Source organism: Stenella coeruleoalba (genome assembly GCF_951394435.1).
Source record: "Stenella coeruleoalba genome assembly, chromosome: 2".
NCBI classification, from domain to species: Eukaryota; Metazoa; Chordata; class Mammalia; order Artiodactyla; family Delphinidae; genus Stenella; species Stenella coeruleoalba.
Genome location: NC_137147.1, coordinates 30,696,701 through 30,710,929, shown reverse-complemented (window position 1 = coordinate 30,710,929; position 14,229 = coordinate 30,696,701). Strand labels below are relative to the sequence as shown.

Sequence of the window (14,229 nt, the reverse complement as noted above, 5' to 3'; positions counted from 1 at the left end):
GTTCAGTTATTTGGCAACAAACTTGACAGAGAAGCAGATGATAAGAAGAGTAAAGTTATAACATAGAAATTGAAACTGTATTATGTATTATAATAAGAAATTCACAATCCACTGTAGCATGCTTTATTTGCACATAAGAATGTGTGCCAGTTTTCTATCTAAACTGAACATACTTTTTCAGTATGATTCAAAACCTTGTTCAAACCCAGTACTAAAAAAAAATCTTAACAAGTACAGTATGAACTTCATATTGATGTCTTCCCTTTTTGCACTCTGATTAATTTCTTGTAATGATGATATACTTACTCATACATTTTTCTGTCTACAGAAATCGTGAGATCCTGGAAAATGTGTTAGCTGTCATCTTGGCTATTCTTGTGGCTTTTTTGGGATCTATTCTTCTCATACAAGGCTTCTTCAGAGATATCTGGGTCTTCCAGTTCTGCCTGGTGATAGCCAGCTGTCAATATTCACTACTTAAGGTACCAGCATCTCCCTTCTCTTCAGACTTTAGCATCATAGTTATGTTAAAAAGCAGAAGGTTTTGTATCACTCATTGAATTATAGTAAGAATATAATTTTTAGATTTATTTTCCTTGGACGTTTACGTTAAGATTGGGAAAGGAACAAAAGGGACATGTAAACTTTAAAAAATAATGACATATGAATGAAGCTTCCTAAAAACTTTTTTTGTATTAAAATAAATAAGAATTCGAATTCTTTTTTTCTCTCTCTCTTTTTCTTTTCTTTTTTTGTGTTTTTTGGCCATGCCACATGGCTTTCTGGATCTTAGTTCCCCAACCAGGGTTATAACCCAGACCCTGGCAATGGAAGTGTCAGGTCCTAACCACTGGACCGCTAGGGAATTCCCAAGAATTCGAGTTCTTGAAATTCATTTGATAAATTAAAAGAAAATGAAACTGTCCTACTCTTATATTTTAAGTCTTCTATTATGTAGGTGAATTTACTAAGATCCATCACTGGTAGATAGAATAATGTCAAAACTAGCATATACATTCTTTGTGGACACAGAGCAGAAGATCAGTGTCCCTTTGCTTTTGTTTAAATAATGGTTCTAAGATACCAAATGTTATCAATTTTAAGCTTTCCATAAATGAGAGAATCAAATACCAAATTTTTCACTTTCCATGCCACATCAGCGTGCCCTGGTAACATGGACTGTTTTCTTTCCTTTCTTAGCCAGTACTGGTTATTTGCCTGATACATACTCACATGCAGAACCCTCTCCCATCCTGAAGACTATTTGTTTAGTTCTGTTTATACCATCAGCTATCCTTTCTCTTTTCTCTCTCCATTTATAGACATCTGGAGTAAACCACCTTTGTCAACTGCTCCATTTCTTCAAGATCCATCCATACTCTTTTCCTCGTTACAGTATTGAAATTACAGTCTTTGTGGGCTAATAATCTCTAATTGCCAAATCTACGTTCTTAGTCTTCATTCTCTGTGAGTGCTGCATCATTTAAATACCTGTGAATACTTTCTTCCATTTTTATGTTTTCCTCATTGCCGATCTGTTACTTTATACTACCCTCATGATTATGCTACTTTGCAAGTAACTTTATTTTCCTTTGTTGATGCCTCTTTGTTCTTTTGACTACCTCTTAATTTACAAGAACTCTCTAGGGTTTTATTTGGCCCTCTTTTCAGTTTGTAATTCCTTGCCAGTGAAGTCATCCTCTTTTATTACTTTGTTGCCCCTGCTGTATATGAATTATGTCCAGATTTATGGCTCAGTCTTCACCTTTCTTGTAAGGTTTAGTCCTATATATCTGACAGGCAGCTGGGCACATTCTGAAAATGGCACATCATCATCTTCTGATATTTTCCTTTCCCAGTTCCTTTGCTTTTTCTTTTTTTTTAACACCTTTTTTGGAGTATAATTCCTTTACAGTGTTGTGTTAGTTTCTGCTGTATAACAAAGTGAATCAGCTATACGCATATGTACATACCCTCCATCGTGCGTCTCCCTCCCATCCTCCTTATGCCACCCCTCTAGGTGGTCGCAAAGCACCGAGCTGATCTCCCTGTGCCATGCGGCTGCTTCCCACTAGCTATCTATTTTACATTTGGTAGTGTATATATGTCCATGCCACTCTCTGACTTTGACCCAGCTTACCCTTCCCCCTCCTCGTGTCCTCAAGTCCATTCTCTACATCTGCGTCTTTATTCCTGTCCTGTCCCTAGGTTCCTCAGAAACTTTTTTTTTTTTTTACATTCCATGTATATGTGTTAGCATATGATATTTGTTTTTCTCTTTCTGACTTACTTCACTCTGTATGACAGACTCTAGGTCCATCCACCTCACTACAAATAACTCAATTTTGTTTCTTTTTATGGCTGAGTAATATTCCATTGTATATATGTGCCACATCTTCTTTATCCATTCATCTCTTGATGGACACTTAGGTTGCTTCCATGTTCTGGCTATTGTAAATAGTGCTGCAATGAACATTGTGGTACATGACTCTTTTTGAATTATGGTTTTCTCAGGGTATATGCCCAGTAGTAGGATTGCTGGGTCATATGGTAGTTCTATTTTTAGTTTTATAAGGAACCTCCATACTGTTCTCCACAGTGGCTGTATCAGTTTACATTCCCACCAACAGTGCAGGAGGGTTCCCTTTTCCCCGCTCCCTCTCCAGCATTTATCGTTTGTAGATTTTTTGATGATGGCCGATGCAAATGCAAAGGATTAATCTCCAAAATATACAAGCAGCTCATGCAGCTCAATGTCAAAAAAACAAACAATCCAATCCAAAAATGGGCAGAAGACCTAAATATACATTTCTCCAAAGAAGATATACAGATTGCCAACAAACACATGAAAAGATGCTCAACATCACTAATCATTAGAGAAATGCAAATCAAAACTACAATGAGGTTATCACATTGATAGGCATATACTGAAGAATCCTTGCATTCCTGGAAAAACCCCACTTGATTATGGTGTATGGTCCTTTTAATGTGCTGTTGGATTCTGTTTGCTAGTATTTTGCTGAGGATATTTGTATCTGTGTTCATCAGAGATATTAGCCTGTAGTTTTCTTTTTTTGTGACACCTTTGTCTGGTTTTGGTATCAGGGTGATGGTGGCCTCATAAAATGAGTTTGGGAGTGTTCCTCCCTCTGCTATATTTTGGAAGAATTTGAGAAGGATAGGTGTTAGCTCTTCTCTAAATGTTTGATAGAATTCGCCTGTGAAGCCATCTGGTCCTGGGCTTCTGTTTGTTGGAAGATTTTTAATCACAGTTTCAATTTCAGTGCTTTTGATTGGTCTGCTTATATTTTCTGTTTCTTCCTGGTTCAGTCTCAGAATGTTGTGCTTTTCTAAGAATTTGTCCATTTCTTCCAGGTTGTCCATTTTATTGGCATAGAGTTGTTTGTAGTAATCTCTCATGATCCTTTGTATTTCTGCAGTGTCAGTTGTTCTCCTATTTCATTTCAAATTCTATTGATTTCAGTCTTCTGCCTTTTTTTCTTGTTGAGTCTGGCTAATGGTTTACCAATTTTGTTTATCTTTTCAACAAACCACCTTTTAGTTTTATTGATCTTTGCTATTGTTTCCTTCATTTCTTTTCCATTTATTTCTCATCTGATCTTTATGATTTCTTTCCTTCTGCTAAATTTGGGGTGTTTTTGTTCTTTCTGTAATTGCTTCAGGTGTAAGGTTAGGTTGTTTATTTGAGGTGTTTCTTGTTTCTTGAGGTAGGATTGTATTGCTATAAACTTTCCTCTTAGAACTGCTTTTGCTGCATCCCATAGGTTTTGGGTCGTCATGTTTTCATTGTCACTTGTTTCTAGGTATTTTTTGATTTCCTCTTTGATTTCTTCAGTGATCTCTTGGTTATTTAGTGCTGTATTGTTTAGCCTCCACCTGTTTGTGTTGTTTACAGTTTTTTTCCTGTAATTGATATCTAGTCTCATAACATTGTGGTTGGAAAAGATACTTGATATAATTTCAATTTTCTTAAATTTACCAAGGCTTGATTTGTGATCCAAGATATGGTCTATCCTGGAGAATGTTCCATGAGCACTTGAGAAGAAAGTGTATTCTGTTGTTTTTTTTGGATGGAATGTCCTATAAATATCAATTAAGTCCATCTTGTTTAATGTGTCATTTAAAGCCTGTGTTTCGTTATTTATTTTCATTTTGGATGATCTGGCCATTGGTGAAAGTGGGGTGTTAAAGTCTCCTCCAATTATTGTGTTACTGTCAATTTTTCCTTTTATAGCTGTTAGCATTTGCCTTATGTATTGCAGTGCTCCTATGTTGGGTGCCTAAATATTAACACTTGCTATATCTTCTCCTTTGATTGATCCCTTGATCATTATGTAGTGTCCTTCTTTGTCTCTTGTAATAGTCCTTATTTTAAAGTCTGCTTTGTCTGAAATGGGAATTGCTGCTCCAGCTTTGTTTTGATTTTCATTTGCATGGAATATCTTTTTCCATCCCCTCGCTTTCAGTCTGTATGTGTCCCTAGGTCTGAAGTGAGTCTCTTGTAGACAGCATATGTACGGGTCTTGTTTTTGTATCCATTCAGCCAGGCTATGTCTTTGTTTGGAGCATTTAATCCATTTACATTTAAGGTAATTACCGATATGTATGTTCCTATTATCATTTTCTTAATTGTTTTGGGTTTGTTTTTGTAGGTCTTTTCCTTCTGTTGTTTTCCTGCCTAGAGAAGTTCCGTTAGCATTTGTTGTAAAGCTGGTTTGGTGGTGCTGAATTCTCTTAACTTTTGCTTACCTGTAAAGGATTTAATTTCTCAAACGAGTCTGAATGAGATCCTTCCTGGGTAGAGTAATCTTGGTTGTAGGTTTTTCCCTCTCATAACTTTAAATATGTCTTGCCACTTCCTTCTGGCTTACAGAGTTTCTGCTGAAAAATCAGTTGTTGACCTTATGGGGATTCCCTTGTATGTTTTTTGTTGTTTTTCCCTTGCTGCTTTAATATTATTTCTTTGTATTTAATTTTTGATAGTTTGATTAATATGTGTCTCAGTGTGTTTCTCTTTGGGTTTATCTTGTATGGGACTCTCCTTGTTTCCTGGACTTGATTGACTCTTTCCTTTCCCATGTTATCGAAGTTTTCAACTATAATCTCTTCACATATTTTCTCAGACACTTTCTTTTTCTCTTCTTCTTCTGGGACCCCTATAATGCGAATGTTCGTGCGTTTAATGCTGTCCCATGGGTCTCTGAGACTGTCCTCAATTCTTTTCCTTCTTTTTTCTTTATTCTGCTCCCTGGCAGTTATTTCCACCATTTTATCTTCCAACTCACTTATGCTTTCTTCTGCCTCAGTTATTCTGTTATTGGTTCCTTCTAGAGTATTTTTAATTTCAGTAATTGTGTTGTTCATCACTGTTTGTTTGCTCTTTAGTTCTTCTAATCCTTGTTAAATGTTTCTTGTATTTTCTCCATTCTGTTTCCGAGATTTTGGATCATCTTTACTATCATTACTCTGAATTCTTTTTCATGTACGTTACCTATTTCATCTTCATTTATTTGGCCTTGTAGGTTTTTACGTTGCTCCTTCATCTGTAACATATTTTTTGTTGTTGTTGTTGTTGGGTGGTGCTGTATTCCTGTCTTACTGGTTGTTTGGCCTGAGACATCCAGCACTGGAGTTTGCAGGCAGTTGGCTAGAGCTGTGTCTTGATGCTGAGATGAGGACCTCTGGGAGACCTCACTCCGATTGATATTCCCTGGGGTCTGAGGTTCTCTGTTAGTGCGGTTTGGACTCAGAGCTCCCACCACAAGAGCTTGGACCCAACGTCTGGCCTGGGAGCCAAGATCCTGCAAAATTTGTGGCGTGGTAAAAAAAAGAGATAAAAAACAGGAAGAAAGAAAGAAAAAGAAGGATCAGTACAATATCAAAGAATAAAAAACAAAATAAAATTAGAACGTTAAAAAATATATTAGGAAAAATAAAAGTATAATTGAAACAACTGCAACAGGGTAAAATAAAACCACAGCAGAAAAAAAGGGTGGAGGGTACAAGTGAAAAGGAGAGATCACTAACAAAGGATAAAGAATAAAATAAAATTAGGAAAATAAAAGATTTATTAGGAAAAATTAAAAAATCAACAACAATGAATCAACAAGGTAAAACAGAACCCTAATCTAAAAGAGGAAAAAAGAAAAGGAAAAAAAAAGCCTTGTCTATGGGGGTGGAGTTTAGTTGGGGGGTGGAACTTAGGCAGGGGTTGGGTTTAGGGTGGGGTGTGACATAGGCGGTTTGGGGGGTTGATGTTTGAGCGTGGGGCGGGGCCTAGGCAGGGTGACGTTCAAGTGTGGGGCGGGGCCCTGCTTAGCACCTGGCAGAAGGGGAGAGGCAGCATGTGGAAAGGACAGCTTCTGGAGAGTGGAGTTCCGGAGTTTGGAGGTAGGGCGTGTGTGGGTGAGCGTGTGTGGGTGGGGTTTAGGCCCAGCTCGATGGAGGGGATCTCCGAGTGTAGAGGTGGGGCACTGGGTGGGGGTGTTGGTGTGGGGCTTGGGCTCTGAATGGCAGGAGGGAGGCTCTGAGGGCAGAGGATTAGGTCCTGGAGCCCAACAGGCTTCCCAGTGCCTAAGTGGACAGGGAAAGCACTGGCCCCGTTCCCTTCTGTTCCTTCGTGCACCTCCCCCACCATCTCTCCCAGGGTCTCCCCCGTTGCTGCTGGACCCCCTAACTGTGGGTGTGTCCTGCTGGGTGTAGGAACTCCTTACCTCCCCCAGACACCCCTCAGGGGTGCCAGTCCCAGAGGTCTGGCCTTTACTTTTGCTCCCCCTTCCCTCCCTCTCACTCCCTCAGGACCCACATGGCTGGAGGGGGCCTAGGTGGGCAGAGGATCAGGCCCGGCATCTCAACAGGTTTCTGGGGGTCCAAGTAGGCAGGGGAAAGCTGGCCATGCTCCCTTTTGATCCTCTGCCCTCCCAATGGTTCCCCAGTTTCCCCCTTTGGGCCTGGGATCCCTTCCCCTCCCCCAGCCACCCCTCAGGGGTGCCAGCCCCACCCTACCTCTACTTCTTCTCCCCCTTCACTCCCCCCACGTGCCACGTCCTACCCGGTCACTTGGGGTTCCTTCCGTTCCCTTAGGTGCCCTCCCCCGTGGGTGCCTGGCAGGTGCCCAGTTTTGAGGAGACGAGAATTCCGCTTCCTCCTAGTACGCCATCTTGACTCTGCTCCAGTTCCTTTGCTTTTGATAGTTGTATACCAACCCAGATCTTAGAGCCTCTGCTCCTTCTTCTTCACCTCTAATGACAGTGACTAAGTCCCTCTGATTAAATTTGGTGATTCTGTGTTACAATTTCTGGCCTTTCTTCTTGCTTTTCATTTCAGTTCCCCTTAATCCATCCCTTTATTGCCCCAAGCCATTTAAATTCATTCCCTGGATCCAATGTCCCTTATCCTGTTAATTTTGTCCACTGCTTAATATGGTTAGATATGGAAAAGGCAAAGGATGACTGAGATTTTTAAAACTATTTCAGATTTTTAAAATCCAGTTGACTAGAAGAATAGTAATATCATAAACAGAAATAAGAAAGGCGGGAACAGAGCTTTAGGAGGATAGATGTTCAAATTGAAAGAGTTTAAAGATTGTCTGGTCTCGTATCCAGCCAGGGGCCACATGCCAAACTCAGTGAGTTTAGTCCAATGTAGACTTGTAGGTTGGTGATAGACCATCCTAGTGAAACTGTTTGGTATGCTATTGAAAATGAACAGCAACTTTGGAGAAAAGTCATGATTTGGGAGGTAGCTGCACTATACATTTTGAACATTTTTATGGAAAGTTGTTAAAGTCTCTTAGAAGGATACAGCTTAACTAATTTGATGAGTTTGATGTGAAAATGTAGAGAATATATTTAACACAACTACCATTGAATTGTTTAGTAAGTTTGGAATTTGTGGGCAGAACTGGAATCCTTCTTTTAAGCTAACCCATATTTTGTGCATTTCCTGAATGGAGTGATGTTGCTGTGAGAAAGCATTCTACCTTAACTGTACTTAGGTGTTGGAATGAGCCAAGTAGTGGGATGGATCTGTCTGCTATTTGCCACTTCAGAAACATTAAGCTAGATGCAGATTATTAATTAATCATAGTCAGTGTAAGAGTTAGGAAAGATTTGAGATGTTTTAATATCAGTGACCTCAGTATCTGGAGCTGATGTTTTGTCTTCTGTTGATGTTTCAACAGAATTAATGTAGGTCATTTCTTAGCTATGGGATATTTACTTGAAATTATTTTGGGCATTTTGGAAGTTAATGTAAAATTACCAGGTCTTCAGTAGTATAATCTGTCTGTTTCTTTTTTAGAGTGTCCAACCAGATTCTTCTTCTCCCAGACATGTAAGTCACTCTAATACACCTGTAACTTGTGTTTCCTTAACATTCCTCAAAGCCTTTTTTTGGTCATATGTCAGACTGAACTAAGATTTATGTTATTATTTTCTCACTGGCAGTAGAAAGTCCCTGATGGTGCATTTGTTCTTTTTAGCCTCCTTTAATCTAGAGCAGTTCCTCAGTATTTGTCTCACACAATATTGACATTTTTAATGGGTACAGGCCAGTAATTTTGTAGACAGACAATCTTCAATTTGACTTTGTCTGATATTTCTTCTTTATTAGATACAGGCTGTGCTTTTTTGGTAGGAATATTACAAAAATGCTGTGTTCTTCCTAACTCATCATATCCAGACGCACATAATGTCAATTTATGCTTTTACTGGTGATGTTAACTTTGATTTTTTGGCTAAGGGTAGTGTATGCAGTGTTTTTGAAACACTGCAATGTTAACATTTTGGGCTGGATAATTCTTTGTTGAAAGTTGGGGGTGGGGAGGATCTGTCCTGTGCATTGTAGGCTGTTTAGCATTATCTCTGACTTCTACCCATTAGATGCCAATAGCACCCTCACCCCAACTGTGACAACCACAATGTCTTCAGACATTGCCATATGTTCCCTGGGGGGCAAGGGGTTCTCCCTTGAGAACCAATACTCTACTGAAATGTTACCATTTTTCTCTTGTAGTTAATAAGTATACCATAGGAGATACTTTGAGATTGTGTATATGTCCTGTTGCCCTGCAAACCTCTGCCCAGTTGTTTTTAGTATCTATTGATGTTTCTTGCCTGAATCAGTTATCATTTGATGGTTGCCAAATAGGGATTTTTTTAGTTCCATCAGACCTTCTACATTTATAAGTTGACTTTTTACTGTAAGAACTTTCCCTTTTTGTTTGTATTGGTGTGGATTCATGGATTCTTATTTTATTAAATGGACAATAATGTTACTATCATTATTTTGATGCTCAAATTGTTCCTGATTTGGCCATTGGGAGCCCATCAAGCTGCCTTCTGTGTCCTTTTGACATACCTTCATCATTTTAAAAGTACTTTCTTCCTTTTGGGCACAATTATTTGTTCCAAGCTCATCTTATACTTTCCCGACCCTAGCCTGAAACCAGCCTTTTCTCTGTGGATCCTTAGTTCTTTTTAGTGGATAATGTTATTTATAAACTAAGAGCTGGATGCTAGTAATCTTTATTGCTAGAATGTCATTGCTTCTAGGTCCTCTCAGTGGATAAAGCTAGAAAAATACATGTATACACTTAACATACACACATACATGTATATACACACATTTATTCTTATACCTATCTATTTATATGGATATTAAAAATACTGAGTTCATACTGAGACTTAATTTCAATCAATTATCATGGGGTTTATTCTGTTCTTCCTCCTATCCTTATTTGTAATTCCCTTCTGCCACAGTCAGAAATCTGACCTCCATATGGAAGCATTTTGAATCCTTAGAATATAAGCCATCAAAGATCTCAGTAGCTAGTTGTGACACTTCAAATTAAATAAACTGACTTCTTTTTTAATATCATTTTCAGGGTCATAATCGTATCATTGCCTACAGTAGACCAGTTTATTTCTGTTTGTGTTGTGGTCTTATTTGGCTCTTGGATTATGGTAGTAGAAACCTTACTACAACCAAGTTCAAATTATACGGAATAACTTTCACCAATCCGCTGGTGCTTGTATCAGCCAGGGATTTAGTTATAGGTGAGTCATCTTTAAAGTATCTTAGATCTTAATGTTAATTTATTTGTATACAAACCATTCACTGATAAATAGATCAATTATATAGATAAAAATAGTTTTACTGGGTTTATTTTGCTGTTTATTGCCATCCTCTCAGTGAGGAACAAAACTATAGGGCTGTTAGGAATGAAAAAAGCTAATGATGAACAAATATTATGGTAATTCTTCTGTTGTTGAAGCAGATGGAATGAAAGATTTCCTTTGGATCTCAGGTTCCTATTATGTGAAAACAGTTGAATTAATTTTAAAAGCTGTTGTTTATAGTTGGAAAGATTATTTAATATTCAGGCAGTTATCTAGAGAGAAATAATTTAAAATGGTACATTTTAAGAAATTTGGTTTGTAGTTTTAAGCAACTTTAAGAAACTAGCGTAGTAATTTATATTAATTTTGGGTTTCTTTTTATCATTTATTTTATGATCTTAGATGAACAAAAAGATGGATGTGATATACTGTTTTTAACTTGCTTTTCTTTCCTTCTATAGTGTTTACACTCTGTTTCCCAATAGTATTTTTCATTGGTCTCCTGCCTCAGGTGAATACATTTGTAATGTACCTTTGTGAACAATTGGATATCCATATCTTTGGTGGTAATGGTGAGTACTTCTTTATAAAAATTACAGTTTACAGTATTACTTTTACAGATCACTAAGTAATAAACTGAACATTAAATTACTTTTCCGGTTTTTATTTTAGAATTGTAATTAGAAAGAAAAAGGCACTTATTTAATAATTACAGACAGAACAGGAATTAATTTGTAGATAGGAAAAAATAGTCAAGGCTGCTACTTTAGGGAAAGATCCAGGGATAATGGAGTTGATTTGTAAGTGGTAAAATACTGTCATCTTAAAGTAAAAGTTATAGTGAGTTTACATGGAACCTGAATAGACTTAACGAAATATTTATAGAAGATCAAATAGATTGAGCTCTGATACATGGCATTATATTTAGATTTTGAACTAGTGTATGCATTTGATAGTCTATATATTTGGTTCCAGAGCTTTATTTTATCTTTAGAATGGGAACACCAAAACCAGAATGCTTTTAGTAAAAGCATTTTACTGAATAAAATTTTTAGAAATATCTCTGTTTTTAGAGTAGGATATGTGGATATGAATTGATATTCTTAGAAATGTATTCCCTGTTACATGTACATTTTATTTTCAAAATAAGTAAGACTATACCAAAATTACCCTGGAATAATGTTTTGCAGAACTTGAAAATTACACTTTGGGCAGCCACCATGGTTAAAATATACCCTTATTTATAAAGTTTAACCATCTAACATCTTATTGAAAGATGAGTGTACAACTATAGAAAAAAATATGAAAGGGAAAGAAATGACTGAACTTTATAGTTTATTTCTATCTATACTTCACATTTGCAGTCCACATCTTCCAAGTATATGCATTGAAATTATCTCTACTGATAAAATGTTGATATTATGGTTTAAATTTTAAATAGAAGCTAAGCTTCTTCTATGTCACTATGTATCTAGAGCATTTTTATTGTTTTGAAAATTTGAAGGGGTGTGAATTAAGACTGGGCTGGGCTTCAGCATAGCTTAATGGGTAGAAAACAATTTCAGTATTTAGGGGACTATTATAGGTGCTATATTAATCTAAATACTATGCAGAAGGTTTAGTGTAGGTAATTTATAATAGTGGGCTTTGTCATAATTTACAAACTTGTGCAAGGTGTTAGGTTTTTAATATCTCCTAAAGAAAAATTTTTCTTGTAGAGTTCTTTTATGGTCACCATATAAAATTACTATTAAAGTCTGTTATCTTAGCCATCCTCTATTCCTTATTATTAGTAATCCCATTAGATCTATTTTTTGTTATTGTTAGCAGTTAGATCATTACTCTTTTGTGAGAATTGATTAACACATGGGAATATACATTTATTTCTGTGGGTAACACAAGTTCTGTTTACATAGACAGTCTACATAATACATTTCTAGCTTCTTTTCAGGCTCTGCAAGCTTCGTTTTCCCATACTTTTATAAATAATAAGATATATTCTTGAAGCATAATATAGGTACAGTTTTTTTCTGCTGTAGATAAATGTTTATTACTTCCAAGGGGAATATATTTTACCTTGTATCAGAAATTGTTGATAGTAAACCTTTGTCGTTTCAGTTTTTTTTTATATAAATTTATTTATTTTATTTTTGGCTGCGCTGGGTCTTCGTTGCTGCGCGCGGGCTTTCTCTAGTTGTGGTGAGCGGGGGGCTACTTTTCGTTGTGGTGCGCGTGCTTCTCATTGCGGTGGCTTCTCTTGTTGTGGAGCATGGGCTCTAGGCACATGGGCTTCAGTAGTTGTGGCACATGGGCTCAGTAGTTGTGGCTCGCGGGCTCTAGAGCGCAGGCTCAGTAGTTGTGGCACATGGGCTTAGTTGCTCCGTGGCATGTGGGGTCTTCCCGAACCAAGGCTCAAACCCGTGTCTGCTGCATTGGCAGGCGGAATCTTAACCACTGTGCCACCAGGAAAGTCCTCAGAATTTTTTGAAAGGATAGGATGAAGAAACTGAAGTTTTATAAATCTAACAAGTAGATATTTAGTTATAGTTAATAGCATACCATTTTAAATACTTTTCAGTGACCTTTTAAAGTATGTTTTCTCCATAAATGTTTATAAATGTTGATTTCATTTTCCCTTTCCTGTCTAGCCACTACAAGCCTGCTTGCAGCACTTTACAGTTTCATCTGTAGCATTGTGGCAGTAGCCTTACTATACGGATTGTGTTACGGCGCCTTAAAGGTGAGCAATACATGTAGTATGTTGTGTCTTTAAGGCTACTTTTCTATATTAAGATTGTTTTAAATTAACTAATGAGTTTTTTCCTGGTATCTCTTCAGCATTAATTTTCATGGTCTTCCTATGTTGAGCATTATTCTTATTCTCATTTAGTTTGAATTTGAAAGCAATTTCATAGTTAATCATTACTAAAGGAAAATCCTTTTCCATGTAGTAATCATAGGTTAATATTAGAAACAGATTAGTAAAAACTCGGCTGGTCTGGGATAGAGGTGGGCATAGTAATAACAGAATATGAAATTAATTTTAGGTTTCTACTTAAGAATATATGTAACTACTCTTCACATCAAGATTTTTTAAAACTTAGGAGAAGTTGTTCAAGGACTGCAATTTAAAATACAGTCTAGCAAAAATTAACACACTGAAATTTAATGTCATTATTGGTTTAGAAGAATCTGGACGAGCCTTATTAGTTCCATCTTAAAACAATTGTCACCAAATTATAACTGTAAAAATTTTAGATTTCTCATAAACAGCTCTCAGCTCCTGGTATTTTATTTTTTTATGATTAATACAAGATAATCAGAGAACGATGGGGTTGAAAGGGCTATGAAAAGTGACTCATAGCATCCTTCCTTGCTTCACTTATTCAGTAGCATTTACTGTGCTTACTGTGTGCCTAGTTCTGCTTTTAATTTGCCTATATGTTAACTGTGATTAACAAGTCAGTCGATGCTCTTAATAGAGGGTGATGAAGGCTGTGAAAACAGAGTGTTACAGGTATACGAATTAAGATATTACCCTGTTCAGCCTAAAGGGATTAAAGATGATTTTCCTAGGGGGTGGTTTTTTAACCAAAATTTGAAGAACAATAGGAAATAGCTAGTTGAAACAAGGGATGAAGAGCCATGGAGTTGTAAAGAAAGTGTGTTATGTACAGGAAACAGCAAATAATTTGGAATTGCTGGAAATTTGGGTACATGAGGAAAGATGGCCTACAGTAAGGCTGGAAAGGTAAGCAACGGCTGGATTATGAAATATCTTTTATCCTGAACGTATTGGGTGGAGATGGAAGACCACCAAATATTCGAGGTAAGGCAAGGAAATGATCAGTGTTGCATTTTAGAAAGATTACTTGGTCCCCAGTGTGAAGGAGACTGAAATATAAGCAGGAAGTATCAGAAGTAGGGTGACTCTTGTGCTGCCGTCTTAATTATAAGGGACTTAATGAAAATTGGATTCAGTGAATATATTTGGGAACTCTGTGGATGAAAAGAGCCAGAGTAGGATCCAGGATGACTTCTGGGTAGGGGCTGGCTTGAACATCTGGTTAGATGGTGATATTAATGC

At 37.1% G+C, this 14,229-nt stretch overlaps 1 protein-coding gene across 7 annotated transcripts in view; it reads left to right on the top strand.

Moving 5' to 3' along the window:
- PCNX1 (pecanex 1) overlaps positions 1 to 14,229 on the top strand; it is a 171,938-nt gene that overhangs the window by 96,145 nt on the left and 61,564 nt on the right. For all 7 annotated transcript variants that reach the window (XR_013827110.1, XM_079913211.1, XM_079913210.1 and 4 more), the window contains 5 exons: positions 329 to 482; positions 8,323 to 8,355; positions 9,908 to 10,079; positions 10,604 to 10,714; positions 12,791 to 12,882. Coding sequence is in view for 6 of the 7 variants with exons in the window: in XM_079913211.1 (XP_079769337.1) it covers positions 329 to 482; positions 8,323 to 8,355; positions 9,908 to 10,079; positions 10,604 to 10,714; positions 12,791 to 12,882 (562 nt within the window). In the remaining variant the exon portion in view is untranslated. The remainder of the gene's footprint in view (positions 1 to 328; positions 483 to 8,322; positions 8,356 to 9,907; positions 10,080 to 10,603; positions 10,715 to 12,790; positions 12,883 to 14,229) is intronic.